General features: G+C 39.1%; 1 protein-coding gene across 1 annotated transcript; it reads right to left on the reverse strand.

The window, feature by feature from the left end:
* Positions 1-16: 16 nt before the first annotated feature.
* tmem276b (transmembrane protein 276b) lies at positions 17-12,697 on the reverse strand. Its single transcript, XM_040010817.1, has 4 exons — positions 11,575-12,697; positions 8,599-8,712; positions 3,847-3,984; positions 17-3,606 (listed from the first exon to the last, which is right to left on the reverse strand). The coding sequence occupies exons 1-4, from the start codon at positions 11,969-11,971 to the stop codon at positions 3,356-3,358; spliced, it is 900 nt and encodes a 299-aa protein (XP_039866751.1). The 5' UTR covers positions 11,972-12,697; the 3' UTR covers positions 17-3,355.
* Positions 12,698-13,735: the final 1,038 nt, after the last annotated feature.

Below are 13,735 nucleotides of genomic sequence, written 5' to 3' on the forward strand. Positions count from 1 at the left end.
ATGGACACACTTTTTCATATATTGAAAGAAACTAACTGTAATGAGATCATGCAAGGCTGTAATGTCTGGCTTTTGTTTTTTGTTTTTTTTTATCCCCACGTAACATCTGCAGTGGATGGAACCAGTATAAATGTAGAAAATAATAGCTGTGCTACTGAAATGAGAGCCACTCTTAATGGTGGCATTTTCACGGGACATCTCTCACTGCACAGAGTACTTCTCTAAGTTCCTCATGAAAGTTGGATTATACAACAATTTCCAGTATCTTGTTACACGGTGCTCATCCGTCCTCTAACGTTCGTTGTTTTTTGTTTTTTTTGTAATGCTTTGTAAATCTTGCTACTGTGTGCTACTGTTCTTCTGTTTTGAGTTGATGACAAAACTTCAGCTTCAAAACACAGACACTGCTTTGTGTTGGTGTTCATTGAAATTTACTATTTGAGACATGGGGGGCTGGGGGCGTGGGGGGTAGCTGTGTGCTTTCAAAATGTATCATGTGTTATGTTTTGACTGCACACATGCAGTGGTGGCAAAAGTCTAATTCCTCCCCCCCCCCCCCCCCCATAATACGCAAAAAAGAGTTGTGTGCAGTTGTGCTTCAGTCAGAACAACACATTGTACTTGCACCATGTACATATACATTACACTTCACTGCTTACAGTATATTACTGTGTTTCAGTTTAAGTGCAAACTTAAAACTTCATTAAAACACCACACAGCGTCGCATTCTGTCAGTTAGCAGTGTAGCGAGCATGGATATAAAAAATTTCCATATTTATAGTATGCCCTACTTTCGGGTGGAAACATTTCCACATTAAGAGCCTCGGCCGATTGACCCTGACCTCACAACACTGTATAAACGCGGACTCACAACAGGGTGCTTGTTACATGCTCTGATCATCTTTTGCTCCCTCGTGTGACCTTGCAAACAAATATAGTGCCACCAGCTTAAGACTTCAGGTTCACTAAATCATGAAACGCAGCAAAGTGCAAAGATTCAACAAGACACTGGCGATACAGTTTTCTATCATGCCTCAGTTCATTTCCTCATTGATGGTGATGGTGAAATGACCAAACGTCACACACAGTGTTGTTAAGACACTATAACACCTTTTTTTTCTTCTAAGAGAGTTAATTGACATAGCTGATAGAATATCTCATGATTCATCTCAGGCAATCAACACTTATAAAAACATCATGGCTGTAATATTCTTGTATCATGTAGTCATGGATCGTGGAGGTGGTGAGTTTTGTCCTTTTAAAATATATTACCTCAAGTGACTCGGGAACAAAAAATTACAGCGTTACAAAAAAACAAAACAAAAACCAAATGGCTTTTGTGGGTTATTCTCGCCCAGTAGTGTTAACAGGGTGATAGTTTTTCCTTTTATATTTAACAGCTTTAAGTCCTACACTTTATTTTCAGACATTTTTACATTGTCCAAACCATGTTGCACACTATGGAATATGTCATTTTCCAACTTAATACAGAAAACCTGGTGTATTTCAAATCAAAAATAAGTTTCCAAGAACGCATTCCTTAAATTTGACTTATTATGGATACTTGTCATTTCAAGTTTTCTCAGTCTAGTTATTTTCGATGTGTAAATTAAATAATTCAAACTGAATGTGTATTTGCAGTACAGCTCGAGACACATGTCTAGGCATATGTTGCTGTAGGTGCTTTGTTTCGACCTCGGATTTGGAGGTGTAAGACAAAAATGAAGAATTCCTCTGTTCCTCTCACACACAACAATGTGTAGTGTACTGTTTTGTTAGCTAGTACACAGTACATTTGCATTTTACTGGTACAAAATATATTTTTACTAAATTGATCAGTCATTGTGTGAATTCCAAGCATCACAGCCTTCAACAGGATTTTTTCTACTTATAATTTTGTTCTTGTTGTTGTTTTCTAAAGATTAACATCCATATAAAAAAAATTGTAAACAACTCTTAAATTCACAATATGCATTTGATTGCTGGACAATGAGGTCCATCACAGAAATGATCTTTTATTGTGCTCCTTTCCTTATATTAAAACTAACATTGCAGGATATTAAATGATGATAGTTTGGCCTTCCACTAATGTTTGATATAGTCTGTTATTGTACTTAGTACAGATGAGAATTCTGTGTGCAGATTGTGCTTGTATTTTTAGTGGCATCACTGAAGTTGCATTTCTTTCTCTTCTAAAATTGCTTAATTCGCTTCTATTCAGAGAAAAGAAGGACTGGCCAATATGAGGTTAAACAGCGGAGCAATCAAATACTTCCTCCATAGTTTGGTTTAATTTTTCTTGCTGTCAGGTTATGATTCAGCCTTCAGCAAACACACCGGTCTGTCAGATCCATGACAGTGCAGCAGATGCTGTGTTTCTTTTACTCAGATTTACCTGCTTACTTGCATTACTTTCACTTGGTAATCGACTGAACTCTGCCGGCCATCACTGCCTCTGAGCAAACAGAAAACAAATATTCAAAATCTACTTTACACAAACAATGATCTGGATCTACACTGAGATGCATTTGTACATATATAATTGTCAAAGAAGCGTCAAACAATTTGCTCTGGAAGGCAAAAATTTTACTTCTGTGTATTTTATCATACTGACCGCACTGCTGGACCCAGTATAGGCTGTAGACGTGTGCCCTGGGGCTCATGTTTGATATCAGTTAGTGTGCTATACTAAAGATAGGCAATGGGCAGTCAGTGCCAAATTTTTTTCTTCTTCTTTTTTTTTTTCCATTACGAACAATAACACAGCACACTTCACTCGACTGACAGAGGAATGCTGACAGGATGTTCTGGCCTGATGTTTGTTCCTTTTGCTGGATATCTATCATGATTCATCCATAGTAATTGAGCATGTGTGGAAAGGCTGGTGTGTGTCTGTGTTTGTGTGTGTGTATGTGTGTGTTTGTGTGTAAGTGTGTCTCTTGTGTGGGATTGTGTGTGGCTTTATGTATTTAAGAGAGCACCATTTTATGACAATTTCTCTTCAGAGAAAACAGTCACCATTAGATCATCATAAAGTCAGCATTTCAAAAATCAAAACCAAAAGAAAAAAAGTCTTATTTGTGCTATTAGAGCCATGTCCCAGTCAAACATTGCTGTGGGTGTCACTCTTGGCCTTTACGGAGGTCCCTCAGGGATTTTCAAGATTAGGTGTGTGAAATTTGCCGTTACTTTGTTCCTTCTGTCACAACTCAGGCACACTGAACACTGAAGGGGGATGGTGATGCTGAGGGTGTTGTGAGATGGTGATCAGACAAAAACTGTTTCAGAGTTAAACATCAAGGTTGGAAGGGTGTGTTTGTGCGTTCGGTGGTTCAATCGCTTCACAACGCCCCTGTCACACGGTTCCGTTCTCCTGCCTCGGCTTGTGGATGGTTGTGCGAGCGGCAGGAGTACTCAGGGATGGAGCCAAGGTGCAGAGGAAGCCAGCCAGCAATGTGAGACCGAGGCCCCCCCAGGCACAAAACATGGACCAGCCATAGCCATGGCTAATGTCTTCAGGGAGGCCATACATGTAGCGAGGATAGCGGGATAACTCGAAGTTGATTCCTGCCACACATGTGCACAACGAGATGATGCAGCATGTTCCTGTGTGAGTGGAAGAGAACAGGACTGGTTTACATGGTTTTCAATCGATTATTGAATTTTTACATGTACTCTGCATCTTACTGCAGGATGAGAATCATGTTACTGCGGGACATTGAACTGTTATCTCATGTTAACACAAAGGTGCTCTCAGCTGTCATCAAATAAATAAATAAAGTGAATAAAGTTGGATTTTGCATGCATGCGTGTGTGTGGATGTGGGCATATGTGCTCTCACAGTACCTCCCATGAGAAAGAGTAGCCCAGCTACATATTGCATGAGGTCATGCTGCTGGCAGCATCCCAGCACTCCAATGATCCACCCGAAAAGAATGATGGACACAGCCATGCCCACAAAGCCAGCTGTCATTCTTCTTAGATCTGCAAGCAGAAACGAAAACTTCACCGAGGGAATCGTAACTTACAGACACTGAATACTAAAGCTAAAGGCTAAAGTATTATTATTACTATTATTGAATTCCTTATGTAAACACATTGCATCACTGAGAACAAGATCTCTTTTTCATGGCACACCTGTGTGCAATAACATAAGTGTAGACAGACTGCTAGACAGGCAGAAACCTAATACAAAGAGACATTATACATGGTCATAAATTATGAAAAGTATTTCCCAGGGTAGATGTAGACATGTAATGTTTTAAAATCATCCAATTAAATAAAAACAACAACAACATTGCTTTAATTGTTTGGTTGTTTATTTTGTTTGGTTGTTGTTGATGGGGTTTTCCTTTTTTTAGGCAGCAAAGTCTTTCAGTTTTTCCAAACAGTGTGAACAGGAAGTACAGCTAATATTAAAATGTCATCAGACATCGTGCAGTAGAGCCTTGTAAATAAACTTTATACATTGCTGCTCTATTTGCGAGGCAGGAAAATCGCACTGTGTTTCACAGTTAGAACAAAGATACAAGAAACACAGGAGAGTAGGACAGTAACAACTACTCTGTGATAATAGTTAAGATAAGCATGAGTCAAGAGGCAGGCATAGAAACAATATCACCATAATAGTGTAGACAAAACTATAGATTGTACAATGATGTTACTGGGAATACAAAAGTCAAATCACTGGAGTTCCACAGCAGCCTTAAAAGAGAGGCTAGCACCTATCCGATTAACAATTTCATGTAAACTAGGCTACATGCTAACTTAGAAATAAAGTTACAAATGAATGTTTACTTCTAATTGTATTATCCATAGCAAAGTTGTGACGGAACCAACTGGCTGTCCAGTTTCGTCTTTCAGAGGAACTAATATTGTAGTATGCTATGATATACTTACTCGTGTGTCAAGGATTTAACTAATGCCAATAAAACAACTTAATATAGATCAATATAATATTCAAAAATCAGAAATCAGTGAATTCAAATCAGCTCTAACTGAACTTTATTTCGTGCTAAACTATCTGCTTTTGACAGCTTTTTCGTGTTGAAACAACCTGCTGTGTTAGAAGAGGAAGTGTTTTAAGACATCATTACGTAGTTTCAATACACAGTTCTTTCTAGGAAATAGTCTTTTTTCCCTTATCTTCTAGATAGATCCACACAGTGAAAACAAATGAGGATCCCACTGTATACACAAATAAAACTTATTCAATCTGTTAGTAAAAATAATTACATATATAATTAAACAAGTCAAAAAAATTGTAATGCATTAAAATGATATCACTTTTACAGAAAACCTTTTTAAGCCAGAACCATAAAACAGTTGCCAGAAAATTCTAAACTTTGATAAATGAAGTGTTCAGTGAGCCTTCTAATAGCTAATGTAAAAATTTAGTACTCGTGCAACAAAATACAACGAGAATAAAAATGTAAAAATATAGCAAGAACACAAATAACAAGAATAAATGCAAGGATGTATTTTTAACTCATCTTAACTGAACATCTCTGCATTACCAACGCACTGTATCACCCGTACTGAATATAAAACAACACACCTACAGGCAATAAGATAAAAGTAGTGGAACATGATACTGGAAATCACTACTGATGGAATCTAAGGTCTGGCAACTCACTGTCTCATATTAACCCAAAGGTGCTCTCGGCTGTCATGAAGAACAGAAACTGAATAAAATTGTATTTCGTCTGCAGACTCATGTGAGGATGTGCTTTTCACAGTACCGTGATACAAGGATGCCAAGAAGTACAGGTCTACTCAAGGGTTTAAAGGGGAGGTTTAAGAAAAGAAGCCCCTGTGTTAATAACACTGATAACCGTGAGGTCAGTATAAGGTCAGCAACACATTTACTATTGATAGGCAGCTATGTGTTCAAAGTGGTAAATATAGGTATTTTAATTATTCAGAAATGGATAAGTATCCACTGCGACGAAGCGAGCGTCTTGCTAAGGCTTATAGGTTTATAAAAGACTGCAGGGAATGACAGCACAAGGAGATTATTTCACATAAACGTTTCCAGCAAGACTGAAAAAAGACGTGGCTTTTGCAAATGCATTTGAAATAGTGAGGGGGGAAAAAGACAAAAAAAACATATTTATGTTTAATATTTCCACACTTATATCATCATATCTGTACTGTAAGGCAGCGGTCCCCAACCCCTGGGCCTCGGACCGGTACCGGTCCGTGAGTCGTTTGGTACCGGGCCACGAGAGTTGAGGCTCAGGTGTGAAATGTATGGTTTTCAGGGTTTTTATTGGTTTTCAGCGTTATTTTGTTATCGTTTTTATCGTTAACTCGGTTTTCCTGGGTCTTTTCACGTGTGTTATGAATAAATCTTCTTTTTTTCGGTACCGGTACTAGTTTTATTTTGTTGTATTTATTCGAGGCACCTTAAAGGCCGGTCTGTGAAAATATTGTCGGGCATAAACCGGTCCGTGGCGCAAAAAAGGTTGGGGACCGCTGCTGTAAGGTATAAGAACAGTATTTTGATTTTGGTGTTATACGCAGTTGTACATTTTTGCCATTATTTAAATTGCATTTATACAGTATGGGTACTTGTATGTATAGTTGTATCTTTTAATATTTGATGACATCTAGAAGGCAAATAAAAATCACAATAAAATGTATTGACAGAAACAAAAATGTCTATTTGAATTTGTGGTTGAGTGTGTTTTCACATAATTTTTTAATAACATCAGCAATCCATCCATGCGCTTCCACTTATCCTTTTCAGTGTCGCGGGGGGCGCTGGAGTCTATTAAAATCAGCAATGATTTAATAAAAGTTTATAAATAAAATTCACATTAGCCTCTGGAAGTGCTCAAGTTACCTTCATTTGCTAAAACTAATTAATTTTGTCACTGCCTCTCACATGAAAATAGTTTCTGACATGTTTGAGGCTGACAAGAACTGACAGGATGAAAACACTGTTATGTGAACATGGCACCTTTCATCTAGTGGATCAATTTTAGTTTAACAAGCAGAGCTAATGGTAGTTACAGTAAAACTGTCTGTCGGTACAAAGAATAAATAAGAGCACAATACAAAATGTGTTTGTCTGTGTCCACCTGCCAAACTTATGTTCAACTTTTACTTCTGGTTTGGGTCTCCTCCACCTCCAGAGGGAAATATCTAGCTGATAAGCTGGTATACGTTCCACTGCCTGTTCCTATTTTTGACTGCTATTCAGTGCTGTGCAAGCAAGTCTAAAGTGAGTTCCTTTTTCTCTGAAAACAGTGACACTAAATAAGAGAAGAAATGCGTGTTGATTCAAGTAGCAAAACAACGATTAAAACAGGGATAACTTTCATAACTAGCGTGGGTTAGTGGTAGCAGGTGTGCTGCTGTTTCTCTTTTTTTGATTAAATGTGCAAACATCCTTTACTTTCTCATGCAGCTCTGATTTTTCATTGGTGTTTCACAGGTCAACAGTTTCAGGACTTAGTAATAAATATTGCATGCTTGAGCTGTTTTTATGGATTGTATGATTAAGAGCCTGTATGTGATAGTTATGTAGATGCTAAGAGCAGTATGATAAATCCAGAGCACTAATAGTAAGACTAAAGCAATCCTGTTGTACAAACAATAAAAAAACACCACTTTCCCTTCGACTACACATCATGTTGAGTACTGATATTCATTAAACAGAAGCAAATATGATTTAATGTGAGAAAAAAGTGAGAAAGACTTCCAGCAGTTCTTTAGCTGGCAACATGGTGTTGTTTTGATTTGGTAATAATAGAGACATTTGTTTGACGAAAAAAAGACATAGGACCCAACACAGTGCCTTGGTGCACACCAATGTCACTCAAAAACAAAGCCCATTACTAAAAAAAGATTGTTATTTAATTTTCTCTTTTTATTTTTTAAATTATCATTAAGCTAGTCTAGTAATGCTATGGTCACACTAGGAAAAACAGTGGCTGGAAACTGTGTGAAATAAACTTCTAATCTTCATGCTTCAAAGATGTAGATTACATGAGCAAACCACTTGCAGTCACTTGCTGTGTGACTTTGACTTTGAACAGCAGTACGATGGAATTAGCCTGCTATCAGATTGCGATTGAATGGGTTCAAATTGGCAAAGACATGCAATCTGTTTGTGATAATGCAGCAAATAATTGTGATAAATCAGTTAAAATAACAAATCTGTTCGCATCTACATAAACAGAAATCCACATTAACTTCAGAGTCCAGCCAGAACCTCAGAGATTTAAAACAGAAATTTAGATTCCCTCCAAATAGTGAAATTGTTGCTGTAGATCAGCAATTTCAAGATAATATCAAGAATGCCACCAGATGACAACCAGCTGAGTCGAGTCTCCAATACAAAAAGAAACGTCACAGATGAGATGCACTTATCAGACTTGCTGAGTTAGACTGTAATGTTTTGGCAATCAGTCTGCTTGTATAGATCAGACAGTAATTATTTACAATGCCAAACCCTTTCGAGTCTGACCGAAATTCTTTGTAGAAAAAATACATGTGTATTAATGAATAACTCCAAAAACCAGATAGTCAATCACCAAACACAAACACAGCCAACACCAGCTCCATAAAGACAAAAACTTTAATACTTACGGAGTGCATGCCACTCATCCTGCCGTATAGTCTTTGTGATGTTGATGGGTAAATTTCGCGGTAAGATGGACGAAGAATAGTGATACTTGACTGGGATACATCTCTGAATTATGCCTGGCAGAAGAAAATGGAAACAGTTGTAACTGGAGGACAAATTCCTTTAATTCAAGTAAGTAAGAGGGTAACAAGCAAGAAAATTAAGTAAGAATTGCATTCTGAACCTTCGCCCTACTTCTGGGATTGTAAGATAATGTGTGTATGCAAACATGGTAGAAAAGCTTCTTATTTATTTTCCACCCTCACTGGGTTTTAATTTTCTGAGCTGGCCTTATTAACCTTGTTTTCCCAACCACTCCTACATTGTTATTAAGGGAGGGGATTAGGGAAACAATATGGAATATGGATTATTCCACCGACAGCCACAACTGTTAACTGTTCTGCCTTTAAAGTGAATCTATTTTGATTTTTGCATTTGGTTTTGGGAACCAAAGTCTATAATCCAGATCCTGCTTTTCATATCAGATCTCATATTAAGGAAAATTGTGGATACTTGGCAAGCCATTAAATGTCCCACACACCTATTGAAGATTAACATAAATTAATTTAGCTTCATGACTGGAGCTGTGATCAGTGAACCGGACTGTGCTTGACTGACGCCTCCCTGAGTCTCCTTTTTGCTTTGTTGTGAGTTCAAATGGGATAAATCAGACATTTATCACAGCTACGGTACAATGAGTTTGATTATTACTCGTAAGCATATTGGTGCCCGGCTTTAATCTGATAACGCAAGTGAAGGAATCTTTGAAGGTGTCACATATTGTGAAAGACTAAGTCCAAACATCTATAGGGGTAAACTCTGTTCCACATATGCTGAAAAACTATGTGAACAAATTAAGATTTTGAACTCCTAATACTCTGTATAGATCTGGAAATGCATTCAGAAATGTCTGCATTAATTAAGAAAATAATCTCCCAGATGAGACACAATCAACTATTAAAATGCTTTGCAGCTTTGACCTTTCTTTTCATCTGATTCCGAGTGCAGTTCTGTAAACTGTCTCACTTAAAATTTGTGTTATTATCATTTATTGTTTGCCTTCAAGCAGGATGACAGAGTTTAATTAAGGTCACTTTAAATCTGACAGACTGGTTGACGTCTGATTGCACAGTAATCACATTTTGGCTGCTTGAGCAGGAAGTAACAACGTTAGCACAATTCTGATGTTCAATTACATACATTTGTGAGATCTAAATGTAATAACAGCGGACGAATCTGCGTAATGCTTCTGGTGTATATTCATTGTCACTGTAGTGAACATGCCAATGGCAAAGCAGAGCTACTGCAGCGAAGAAAGACATAGTTTGGTTTACATGTTATTATTCTCCACATAATGCTGGTGCTTTATAGCCAGTGACCATTATAAATAATCAGTTTTCTTCTATGCCATCTGTACCACTCTTTGCACAAAACATGATAAATGAATGTGAAGCTATAAAACCTGAAGTTAAAGATGATCCTAAGACTCAGACAGGGCTATCTAAATCGAGTAATAAAATCTATTTACTTAGACTGCATACAGTATTTACTTCTGCAGGCACTTATAGTAAATACTGTAAGTTCTATTATGCTTGAAATTGAGCCAATTCTAATCTGCACCTCCGTTCTTGCTGATAAGAGCTCAGTATGGTAAATATCCCAAAGGCATGGAGGCTAGTAGCAGCAAGAACTTTTAACATAAGTTAAATGTGTTGTAGTCTGTCAACACGCATAGTGCAAGATGTGGACATGGTCTCATGAACACGGCTCATAACCAACATAGTAGTGCTCGTTTAAAACGCAAATGTTTTAAAAAGCATGCAGTCCAGTCAAATAATAATACAAAGTACAGCCTGAAATAACCAGAACACTGAATCACAACCATTCAGAGACAAAATCTGAATAAGCTTCATCAGAGTTACTTGCTGCTGCAAAAACTGCATCGCACTAATGTGTTTATGCCATAAAGTCAGCCTTTACAGGACAATGGGGCAATCAGTGAAACATTAACAGAACACTGAAGTGATGTAAGTGCACTGCTCTTACAATATGATGATTTTTGAGAGCAGAAATGAAAATGCACTGTAAATTATTCATTAGAGAGCCTGAAATCTTGTGTTATTAGTGCAATTAAATGGTTTTTAATTGTAGAATAAGTGGCAGTAGTTATAGTAGTTGGGGGGGAGGAAAGTGGGAAGTATTATGTAACAGAATTACTGCAAGGTATCTAAAAGGCTGCTAGATTTGGTGTGAATTGATTTCAGTACAGCATGCTGTGGCTAAATGAATGTTATTTACTGGTCTGTTTTAGCCATGCTGATCTACTTTTATTGTGACACTAACCAACAACAACAACAACAACAAGGACCACAAAAAGTCCCCCAGTTTCAGGACCTTACTCTTTTCCAGGTATGACATCAGGCCTGATACAAAGCTTTTCATTGTTGTTCACTGAAGGATGGCTGTGCACTGAGTTGTCTCTACTGTAGCCTAATATTTAAAGCACTTGCATTAAAGATTCAGCTTCTGGTGCACACTGAAATTGTTTTATTTATCATATTGACTATTACTAGACCGCTTAGGCTCTTATAGACAAGACTATCCTCTTGTTATAGTAATATTATAGAGAGAGAGAGAGAGAGAGAGAGAGACTTAGCACCATGGACAGCGAAATTACCCGCTAAATTAAAAGACACAATAGATTCCAAAAGGCCACCCTCATGTTTTATAAAATGTCAAAGCAGAGACATGTTGATGTGAGAGGCCTCTGGATGTGTGTGTGTGTGTGTGTGTGTGTGTGTGTGTGTGTGTGTGTGTGTGTGTGTGTGTGTGTGTGTGTGTGTGTGTGTGTGTGTGTCAGGCTAGGTGAGCTCATCGCTGAGCATCACGGCCTGGTGGTGCACACAAGAAAAGCCAGGCTCCAGACTGCTCGTGTTTACCTTTGTAAATGAGGTCCTCGGTCTCCGGGTCGAATCCTTCCCGGTGACATTTCCTCCAGAGACCAGAGATGGTGGAGTTAAACTGCCGGCTACAGTGAGACTCCATGGCAGACGCCCCGGCCAGAAAGTGCCGCTTCCTCCTGAAGACAGGAGCAGCATCTGGGCCGTTACCTTCCCTCTCCAGGCTCTTTGGAGGCATCTGGAGGGGGAGGTTGTGGCTCGAAATGTAGATGTAACCCGGGTCGTTTCGCTTACTGGCATAGTTTTTACACCTCTCTCGATGTCTCCTCGCGTCCGTCTCGTACCAATAATCGGTGCAAATCGCCATGGCGAGCAGCCCCAGCGCGCAGAGAGCCAAGAAGAGCCCCGTGCCCGTTAATATTTTCATAGCGGCCATCTTCCCCACTCGACGGAGAGCCCAAACAGTCGCAAGAAGGTTCCTCCGTGGCCGTGGTGATACCGCGTGAAATAAATCACGACGGCACTCACAACCTCGCGCAGTCCCGCGCTGGGAGCATGGTGCTGAAAGGCCAGTGATGTCCGGACTAGATGCTGCGGTCTATTGTTGTGGTACCCGGTGAATGCAATGTTGTTCCCACCATCTGTTATGGTACAGGAGGAGAGGGGATGGATGGCGACCAACGCTGTGAGGAGGAGGCAGGGGCAGTGATGTAGTTGCGCTCTCTCTCCTCCAGGTTGTTGCGGGATGGGGGAGCAGACAGAAAGCAGCTCTGTTGTGGGGGAGTGCTGGTTTTTAATGCTCGGATGGTCACCTTTTGCACTAAACGTGTAAAAGACAGGTGCTGTGGAGTCACAGCTGGGCAGTGTGCAACCGATCCTTCAGATTAAGAATCATCTACTTTTTTTTATGTGTGTATTTATTGTTATTTATCTCCCACAACTGCGTTCCTGCACAGCAGCAGAAACGATGCACAGTGTAGAAATGATGTGACATGCTTTAAGTGATAATTGTTCTATACTGGGCTTCACAACTCAGCCATCCAGGCAATGTTCACGAGATGGCTGCCAGCTGATACACAACCACATTTGTGTTTCAGAAGCGAGTTCCAACACAATTAAATTTGTTTCAATAAAGGTACAAATAGAGCTATATATATTCGTGTGTCTGTGTATATATATGTATACTTGTGTGTATTGCATGTATGTATTAGATAATGGTCCAGCAAGAGTAAATCTGTTAAAGATTCATTTACTCTATATTGGGCCCCTGCTTTGTTACAGATAGTTACAATCCCAAAACATTACTTTCCAGGACAAGCACATATTTTAATCTGGGCACCCCAGGAGAAAACATGTCTTGATGACATGATGACTTTAGTAGATTGAACATAGACTGAATTCCCTTAAGGCCTTTATGAATTAATATATATAATTTAAGTTGTAAGGCTCATTTTTTCCCCCGTAAGCAGAAACGTCACTTTACATTTTACTACACAACTACCTATAATGTCGCATGTGCATGCCTCTTTTCCCTTCAGAATTCTCTTAATACTTCATGACATAGATTCAGCAAGATGTTGGATGCATACCTCAGGAATTTTGGCCCACATCAACATGATAGTATGACCCAGTTGCTGCACATCCACGAGGCGAATCTCCAGTTCCACCAGGAGGCCATTTGAGTAAAGTCATTTTTGTGTTCAAGAAGCTAGTTTGAGATGATTTGAGCTTTGTGACATGTGACTGGAAGCAACCATCAGAAGATGGATGTGGTCATAAAGGCATGGACATGATCAGCGACAGTATTCAAGTAGGCTGTGGAGTTACTCAGTTGGTACCAAGGGGCCGAAAGCGCGCCATGAAATTATCCCTGACACCATTACATCCCCAACGACCTGAACTAGGCAGGATGGATTAGTGCTTCCATGTTGTTTACACTAAATTAAATTCTAAACCTGATTTCTAAATGTCACAGCACAGAAATTGGGACTCACCATCATCACCTGAGCAACATTGTCCAATTTGGCGAACCTGTGTGAACTTCCTGTTCTTAGCTGACAGGTGTGGAATCTGGAATGGGTTTCTGCTGCTCTAGCTCATCTGCCTCAAGGTTTGATGTGCATTCACAGATGCTCTCACACATGAAACCCTTGGTTCACTGGTTATTTCAGTTACTGCTGCCTTCCCATCACTTCGAGGA

The sequence above is a fragment of the Simochromis diagramma genome, unplaced genomic scaffold, assembly GCF_900408965.1.
Source record: "Simochromis diagramma unplaced genomic scaffold, fSimDia1.1 OVJJ01000603.1, whole genome shotgun sequence".
Classification (NCBI taxonomy): Eukaryota; Metazoa; Chordata; class Actinopteri; order Cichliformes; family Cichlidae; genus Simochromis; species Simochromis diagramma.

Excerpts from the sequence above, each read along its gene's own strand:
- tmem276b (XM_040010817.1), bottom strand. The coding sequence starts at position 11,971 with ATGGCCGCTATGAAAATATTAACGGGCACGGGGCTCTTCTTGGCTCTC. Across the intron at positions 8,713-11,574 it reads CGAGGACCTCATTTACAAAG|GCATAATTCAGAGATGTATC; the intron begins GTAAACACGAGC and ends TTCTTCTGCCAG. Across the intron at positions 3,607-3,846 it reads GCTACTCTTTCTCATGGGAG|GAACATGCTGCATCATCTCG; the intron begins GTACTGTGAGAG and ends CCACTCACACAG.